Source organism: Carassius carassius, chromosome 16 (genome assembly GCF_963082965.1).
Source record: "Carassius carassius chromosome 16, fCarCar2.1, whole genome shotgun sequence".
NCBI classification, from domain to species: Eukaryota; Metazoa; Chordata; class Actinopteri; order Cypriniformes; family Cyprinidae; genus Carassius; species Carassius carassius.
In genome coordinates, this window is record NC_081770.1 from 24,325,974 (window position 1) to 24,334,670 (window position 8,697).

The following is an 8,697-nucleotide window of genomic DNA, read 5'->3' on the forward strand; positions in this document are numbered from 1 at the left end:
CATGATGTAACATAAGACGAGCAGGAGACGGTGCATTCATGAACCGTGACAGTTTGTGTATATAATGTATGTTCGTTTACTGTTTATATGTATATATAAATATATATAAATATATATGTATGTTCTGGATGATCAGCACTAATAATAATATTGAATATTGATAGTGGTTAATATTATGATCAATGAACAGAAAAAAAAAATAACACAATTTATTTGAAATTAAAATCATTTGTAACATTGTAACATTATAAATATCTTTCTTTTCACTTTTGATCAATTTAACGCAAAACTGCTGAATAAGTATTTATTTTCTTTCTTTCTTTCTTTCTTTTCTTACGAATCCATACAATTTTAGTTGCACGGTTTCAAAAAAATATTGAGACGCAAAAATGGTTTTCAACAATGATAATAAATAAGAAACATTTCAAATTAACAAACGAGCATATTCGGAAAACACTGAGAAAATATTTTGCATCGTTTTAGCACTCAATAAAATATTTCATACGTAAACCAACACTTACGTAAATCGCATTTTATATTCAAAAAGAATAGGGGTCTGAGACAACACGAGTTAACACTGACAAAATTCATTTTGAGATGAATGAGGGTACAAGAATAACACAGCTGTCCTGCGCATGCGTGCTGCTCAGTTGCTATGGGTTACGTGACGAAACAATGTCGCGTCCAGCTGTGTTTGTTACAGCGTCGTTGGATACAGCGTTGTGTTAGGAAATATGGTTTATGATTCAAAACTGTAGATACTTTAATCTACATAATCACTCAGGACGGTAGGGTTTGCCAGCTCACATTGTCTATAGCCTACCGCATGTTATGCATGCGCTGAATGATAGTAAACTCATCTCTATTTAACGTTTGTCGGTATTTTTTGACCTGCACTGCATCTTCAAGAGCGCAGACATGACAGCAGGTTCAGTGGCAGCACCTCAGATCATCCCCATCCGCGTGCCGCCTCCAGGAAGAGCCAAGCACGAGATTGAGTCCCGCACTCCTGTGGAGATCAAGTCCGGTGAGTCCGTGCGCTGTGACCGGACACAGACAGACGTGCTCCTCTCGTGTTGATCTGTGTGTGTTTAATCTCGCACATGTCCCAGACTCCTCTGATGCGACTGTCCTGTACACGCTGGACGGCAGTAAGCCGGAGGTGATGATGAGGCCGGGTTTTGGTCACAGCACTCTGAAGTACACCGAACCTATCCGTTTACCTGCGGGGAAAGTGTCCGTGAGAGCCATGGCTGTCAGCACGTATGCACACTTTATGCTGTGTTTATAATAGGCTGGGTGTTTTAACTCGATTACAGGAAAAATATCAAGAATTAGATTTTAGTAAAAAAAAAAAAAAAAAAAAAAACACCAGACACACTGTACATTGCATTAAAACTGTATTGGATTCATTTATTTATAGTTTTATTATTGTCCCAAACCCTATAATGAAAAAATAAATGGGAGGAAAATTTGTATTTCAATGCTTTCGTATCTGTTTGCACACCATGTGCATTTTCTATTCTGTTCCCATAAGAAACTTTGCATTCTCGCATATTTGAGTTCTCTCGCAAAACTATTTGTTGATTTGTTTTGTTTTGTAGGGGAATGCAGAAAAAAAACATTGAAATATAATTATTCCTCAAAAAAAAAACTAAATAATTAATAATTATTTTATTACATAAACAATATGTAATAAATCAAAAATTGTAAATAACATAAAAATAAAATAAAACTTGTTACAGAACTATAAACATATTTACAAAATTGAAAAAAAAACTTTCTATCAGTTTGTATATTGTGAAAAATGTGTAATTTTTACACTAATTAAACCAAAGTTTATACAAAAACTTTCCAATAGTTGTGATATCATTTCCACCATAACCAACATTTTTATCTCTAATAAAGTTTTGTCAGTGAAGAGCTTGAGATGAAATATGAAACATGATGGTGAAGAAAACAATCATGAAAAATCATAGTAAATTTCACTTGAGAACAGAATATTGATTTTATTGTGCATCATATACAGTCAAGTTATAATTTCAGTTAATTTTGTGTATTTTTATTCAAACATTTGAATATGAAATCAATCTTAACGAGAGTGAAAACTTTTTTTCTTTTAAAAAAACTTAATTATTTAATTCCAAAAATATTTAAAATGTCATTATCAACGTCATTTCCATAATGCTACTAAACCCAATACATTATTTGAAATATCACAGAATGATGCATTTATATCATTTGTTAGCAGACAAATTATATAAACTTCTGGGTGTGTGAAAAGAGAATTTATTTTCTCCATCAAAAGTGCCTGTTGTTGAAAAAACACCCAATGAAAAACTGACTCAAATAAAGAGTAACGTTTGTAATGTAACGCAGTGATGGCCGTCAGAGTGCAGTCGTCACCAAGGTTTTCATTGTGGCACCGTCTCCGTCTCAGGATCTGACTACAGGCCAAGAGGATTACACTTTGACAAACAGCCAACAAATCAACGTCAAGGATGTCAGTTTTAAACCCATTCTGCTTTTAACGTTATATTATTGCATGCATTTAAAAATATGTATTATAAATCTTACTTTCACGTTGAACAGGAGGTGAGCGAAAATGGAGCTGGCATTTCCTCTAGTAAAAATTTAGGTAAATCATTTGGTTCTAGATGTCTAGATTGTCTCACACGCAGACACAATACCTTGACTATCTTTTGCGCTCTTTTACATCAGATGTTCCCAGCAGTGAATCTCGCAGAGCTTTGAAAGGCCCTCGATTCCTGTCCCAACGCCTCGGCCCCAGTTCATCTGCTCGGCTGACGGAGCAAAAAAACACGCAAGTAACAGTTTACAACATACGTAAAGAGCCTTTCAAAAACAACCCTCACCATGACGGTGATCACTGTTGTCGCAAGCTATAAACAAAATACACCCTCCATTTTTTTGTCTCAATTCCACCACAACCAGAGCACAGATGTGGAAAACCTCTTAAAAACTTTGACGAGCACACAGATATCACGGATCCAGAGAGAGACAGATTTCCTTAGGTGGGGTATATATGCTTCTATTCAATATATGTATTGTTTAAATATGTTTATGTTAATATCGATCTTTCTGAAGATGTCCAAAGTGCCTGAGTCATCGCCCTTCGGATCCTTTCGCCCGATTCTGTCTGCACTGCGGTGCACCAGTGCCTCCAATACCCGGTCAAAGGCTGCCCCCTACTGAAGGAGGACAGGTATTACATATTATTCAGCAATAATCATATAACCAGATCATTTTACAATAATATGAGTATGTGCTGTGATTTTTAACAGATGGGTCTATGTGTGCATTGTAAAGCCATGGTTCCTCTCAATACGGCCACATGTGTGGTGTGTGAGTCTCCTCTGACTCAACAACTGCAGCCGCAGGCTAGTCTGAGACTACAGGTAAATTCTCACCTGTAGTAGAGCAATCCTATGAGTCTATTACAAGTACTTATTAGATCAGTTAAGTGTATTCATGTTATTCTAGGATAAGCTCATCTGTCACTCTTGTGGGACGGGAAACCCTGCTCATATCACACACTGTGTCACTTGTGAATCCCAGCTGCTTCAGCAAACCACAGTAAGAGCCCCGGCTACAAGAAACCAGCATCGTCTGCCTTAGCTAATCAGAATCATTATTTAATAATTATTAGGATTGTAACAGGACACTATTATAATGGTGTTTTTCATTCCACAGCCGTATTTGAGCGGACAGAGAGCTGCACCTGTACCCAGCTCACAGGGCAAAATGGTTTTCTGCTCCAAGTGTAATAGAGTCAACCACTCGGATGCTCGATTCTGCGACTGGTGTGGGGCAAAGGTGACAAAACAGAACTGTTTTGTAAATATTTTTATATAAGTTAGCAAATGAAGCATATCTATGGCAGGATACAGTCATGTCAGAACAATCATATTTATGAGTGAAACACTCATGAAAATTTTCTTTGAGCCCTGAGTTTCTGAGTTGGGGGGCATGTCCATGAGAAAAAATGTTGCATACAATATAGCATTTCTATTATTTACAGTACATTTGTTGAAATTAAAAAAAAACTAGCTAAGTTGGATGTACGAAATATGATACTTCTGTGCAGTTATGATAGAATATGCAACAATTCAGTTTACAGCAACAGCATCAGAAATTTAATAAAAATAAATAAATAAATAAAAAACATTTGGTGCATATTTATTATTCATCATTTTGTAGAATTGAAAGAGTAGTAGAGTAAAATTTTTGTAGAAAATGTACCACCAAAGTGGTTTGACAACTGATGTTGTACAGTAGTAACAACTTCCCAACTCTAAATAAAAAACTTAATGCTGGTATTTTTGTATTAGCTCGCAAATACGAAACTTTCAGCAAGGCGAATTTTCAGTCATGGCTGAATTATTTTTTTAATCCAACCATTCATCTTGTTGTGAACAGTCCTTAAAGTTGCGACAACATTTACCACTGTTCATCAAACTTTCACAGCTAAAATTTTTTTTAAGAATCCACTTAATTAGTTATCTCTTGAAGGGCAAAGGATTTCGCAACAGGTTCAAGTTGGTCACAGATTCAATGCGTTGATCAACAGAAAGCTGCTTTGTTTCAAATTTTGCCAAAATTTTGCAAATGTGACAACATGTTAAGACTACGTAATAAACATAAACGATGATATTCTTTCATTTTTAATGAGACACCAACTACAGCCTTGTATGTACCACCTCAATTTCCTGTTTCAATAGGAAATGGATCAGTATAACAGTTTCATGTCCTTTTCAAACTGTTCTGTCACTGAAAGTTTTTATGGAACTGTACTGTATATTTGGTCTAAATTATAATATGAAGATTCAGTCAGAATATCATTGCATATCATTGGTGTATACTGGACTGCCTTGTAATTTTGTGTTTATAATCACAGCCCGGCCACAAAGCCAGCTCTGTGACTTGTTCTCAGTGTGGAGCTAGCAGCCATCCTTATGCTAATTACTGCGGTGGCTGTGGTGTCTTCCTGGACGGCCCACCCAGGACGCCCTTACATGTAAACCAGGGACAGGACACACAGGAAGCTGATCAGGTACAGTACACAGCCTGTTTAGCGCTCATTAAAATCATACAGTATTATATCGGCCTCCTCCTCGCTCTTTCACATATAGTCTACAGCCTCCTGGCAGGCAGTCCCTGCACCTGAATCAACAACTGAGCTTCCAGTGGCTGGTTTGCGCATGTGCACAGATGCACAGACGCAGACTGTGGGTCTGTTTTTCCCATCCAGCACTGAGCTGAAAAAACTGAGCCAGCAGAGAGAGGCGGAGCTATGCAGACAGGAGCAGATGAGTGACAGGAAGCCCCTCCTCACTGCCATTAGTCCCGGCCGAGGTAAACTATTATATAATATACTTTTTCCGAAAAATAAACATGACTTCTACAGATATTTATGTGGTGTGTGTGTACGTTTATCATGTAGGATACTGGAGGAAGCAACTGGATCACATTTGCGCTCATCTGCGCAGTTACACTCAGAATAATACTGAGTTTAGAGCTCTGATTGGAGAACCTCGTCTTGGCAGAGTAAGAGCAGAACTATATACTAGACGTTTATATATATATATATATATATATATATATATATATATTAGGGCTGTCAGTTTAAAGCGCTAACTTAATTATGTCATCTTATGTGTAATACAGTTAACTGTTGACAAATATGATGCAGGGCAACAACTACATCAATGCAGTTATACCCTAAAATCCAAGATATTGGAGCAAATAATTCCCCTGTATGAGTTTTTTTCTCATATTTATATCGTACAATATCAAACGAGCAGGAAGAGCAGTATTGCAGTACTGGAGTGCTGATTTTTTCCCCCCGAATATAACGAGTGCAAATTTATATAACAGTTCAGTAAATAAGAAGTTGATATTTGGTTTAAAATTGTTGAGCGTCTCTGAGAAACACAGGTGTTTAGTTTCTGAATGAATCCAAGTTTTGAACGAATCAAATGAATGAATGACATTTACTGCCACCTGCTGGCAGATTTCGTTTCCTATTTAGAGTATCATTTCATAAATAATAATAATAATAAATATTAAAGGCATAGTACACCCCCCCAAAAAATTAAAATCTGTCATCACTAGTATTTTTAATACTGTTGTAACAAAGGTGTTTTGGTCACTAGTGACTTTCATTATATTATCAAAAATTACTGAGATGTTTTTATGTTAGGCCGTTGTACCCTAAATGTTTTATCTGTAAGAAATGTTTTGTTGAATCAAATCAAATATTTATTTCTAAAGCTACAATTTGTAATGTCCACTTGATGCATTCTCATTTAACACAAAATAGCTTTAAATAATCATTTTGTGGGTTTTTCACAGTCAAATTAAAAAAAATGTAATTGACTGACAGCCCTAATACATACATACATATATATATATATATATATATATATATATATATATATATATATATATATATATATATAATACATTTGTTTACTCATTACTATTACTATTAATTACTACTTATGTTATTTTTATTATAGATTTGTATTTTTAATCCTTTATTATTATTATGTTGCTGTTGTTGTTATTATGAACATTTTGTGTTTGTCATTCTTCCTTCTAGATGATATCAGCTGTTATTGAGGAGGACAGCTATGAAGTCAGTCTGCGCATTAACTTCCTCTCTGCCTCACCGGAGGGATCCAGGGTCAGAAACACTCCTGAGAGCTTTTATATAGAGTCTAAAGAGAGCCTCTTGAGTACTGCATGTTTTTCAGTCTGTGAGATCATGTTCATGTTGTCTCTTTCCAGTCGTCTTCTATCGGCCAGCAGAGCAGATCTGTGGCATCAGAGAGTCAGAACCTCAGTGCTGTGACAGAAGGCAGGAATTCAGCCAGTCCGGGTACTGGCACAAGTGTGTTTTGCTGATATATAAAATAACTTATATATTTCAAATAAATAAATAGTTTATTAATAATAATTTACAATAGTAATAAAATATGAAGCATCAACATATTTATTAATAATACATAATTTACCATTCATTTATTTGTCTTTACTTCAGTTAATACATTTATTGTTTATTTAATAATGCTAAATGATCAAAGTGATGTTCATGACTCTTTTTCTGTGTCATATGTTGTTTGCACAGACAGTAACATTAATACAGGAGGATCGTCATCCAACAGAAAGAAGCAGAAAAAGATCTGGAGCTCAGACGCCAAGCAGTCGGTCAGAATAACACAGACATACACCGACTTGACCCTTTTTTTATTTGTTAGACAAAGAAACATTACAACAGGAATGTTAATGTCTTTCTCAGGAGTCTAAAGACAGTCTGCTTCTTAAGGAGGTGGGGCCTGAGGGGCGGGGCCAGATCTCAGCCGTGCAGCAGCTGTTAGATGAGGTGAAGCTAAAGAACCAATCACAGCTCCAAAAACCCCACAGCAATTTAAAGGGGACGTTTTATGGTTTTTCAGTCTGTATATTTTTTAGTGCATGTAAGCAATCTGCAAGTCCAAAATTAGATATTCTATGAATGTCATGCTTGTCATATTCACCAGTTATTGTAAAGGGCATTACGTTTCCAACATAAGCTATAAGTGGTAGACTGGGCCAAGTGACCAATCAGAGCAGACTGGACTTTTCAGAAAGCGGGTTTTAAAGGAATGGGAACTAAAATGGAGCGTTCAGATAAAGAGTGAAAACAGTGAAAACATCAAATCATCAACTTTCAAGTTGACCACTCAACAAAACTATGAACATGTAAATGAGCAAAATAGGGGCCCTTTAAGGTGGATTTTTAGTATTCTTTTCCAAAGTGTTGTCGTTGAAATATAGTAATTTCTGTAGGAATCCACATGATTTTGCAAAAGATTTCGCATACAGATCAAGTTGATAAAGCAGGTCTTTTCCATGTTGAAACAGAATGCTTCGTACATTGCTAGACCTTTTTAAAGGGATAGTTCACCCAAAAATGAAAACTTTATCATTAATTACTCACCTTTGTATCGTTCCAAACCCTTAAGATATTTTTTATGAAATACGTCAGCTTTCTGACCCTCCATAGACAGCAATGCAACTACCAAGTTCAAGGGCCAGAAATTTTGTAAAGACTTGATTAAAATAGTCCATGTGACATCAGTGGTTCAACCTTAATTTTATGACCTTGAACGTGTTAGTTAATTCCCTGTCTTTGCAGGGTGCAAAAACTCTCAGATTTCATAAAAAAATATCTTAATTTGTGCTCTGAAGAAGAATGAAGATCTTACAGGTTTGGAACAATGCTAGAATGAGTAATTAATGACAGAATTTTCATTTTTGGTTGAACTGTCCCTTTAACTGTGAAATTTTGCCATCATTTATCTAATGCGAGCACTCTTTTAGATGTACTTGGAATCTTTTGTGTAGCTGCATATATTTATAGAAGGTGTGTTTAAAATGATGGCATATCTCTGCAGGGTGCTGACCCAGCATGTTTGGGAATTGATGGGCGTCCCGTTCTGGTTGCTGCAGTGTTAAACGGGCATCATGATGTCATTCCTGTGCTGGTGCAGAGAGAAGCTGATGTTAACCACGCATCTGGACCGTGAGTTTGAAACAAGTTCCTTTCAATTTCCTTTTGACATATCTAGTAATAATCTGAGCCAAATTAATATTTTCAATCATCTGTGGTGGCCACAGGTTGAATAACAC

The 8,697-nt window shown here is 36.0% G+C and overlaps 1 protein-coding gene across 4 annotated transcripts in view; it reads left to right on the plus strand.

Annotated features, from left to right (window-relative positions):
• The first annotated feature begins 663 nt into the window (after window positions 1-663).
• The window catches only part of dzank1 (double zinc ribbon and ankyrin repeat domains 1), an 8,365-nt gene continuing 331 nt past the window's right edge, over window positions 664-8,697 (plus strand). The window contains exons 1-19 of one of the 4 annotated variants that reach the window (XM_059568726.1): window positions 664-1,027; window positions 1,113-1,263; window positions 2,380-2,503; window positions 2,593-2,638; window positions 2,722-2,834; window positions 2,956-3,035; window positions 3,109-3,226; window positions 3,306-3,419; window positions 3,505-3,597; window positions 3,715-3,837; window positions 4,919-5,074; window positions 5,154-5,376; window positions 5,465-5,568; window positions 6,626-6,709; window positions 6,814-6,904; window positions 7,154-7,233; window positions 7,325-7,480; window positions 8,463-8,590; window positions 8,686-8,697. The exon at window positions 8,686-8,697 is cut by the window's right edge and continues 63 nt beyond it. In XM_059568726.1, the coding sequence (XP_059424709.1) occupies window positions 919-1,027; window positions 1,113-1,263; window positions 2,380-2,503; window positions 2,593-2,638; window positions 2,722-2,834; window positions 2,956-3,035; window positions 3,109-3,226; window positions 3,306-3,419; window positions 3,505-3,597; window positions 3,715-3,837; window positions 4,919-5,074; window positions 5,154-5,376; window positions 5,465-5,568; window positions 6,626-6,709; window positions 6,814-6,904; window positions 7,154-7,233; window positions 7,325-7,480; window positions 8,463-8,590; window positions 8,686-8,697 (2,105 nt within the window). In that variant the 5' untranslated portion in view covers window positions 664-918. The remainder of the gene's footprint in view (window positions 1,028-1,112; window positions 1,264-2,379; window positions 2,504-2,592; window positions 2,639-2,721; window positions 2,835-2,955; window positions 3,036-3,108; window positions 3,227-3,305; window positions 3,420-3,504; window positions 3,598-3,714; window positions 3,838-4,918; window positions 5,075-5,153; window positions 5,377-5,464; window positions 5,569-6,625; window positions 6,710-6,813; window positions 6,905-7,153; window positions 7,234-7,324; window positions 7,481-8,462; window positions 8,591-8,685) is intronic. The other 3 variants (XM_059568727.1, XM_059568729.1, XM_059568728.1) reach the window with 3 other exon arrangements.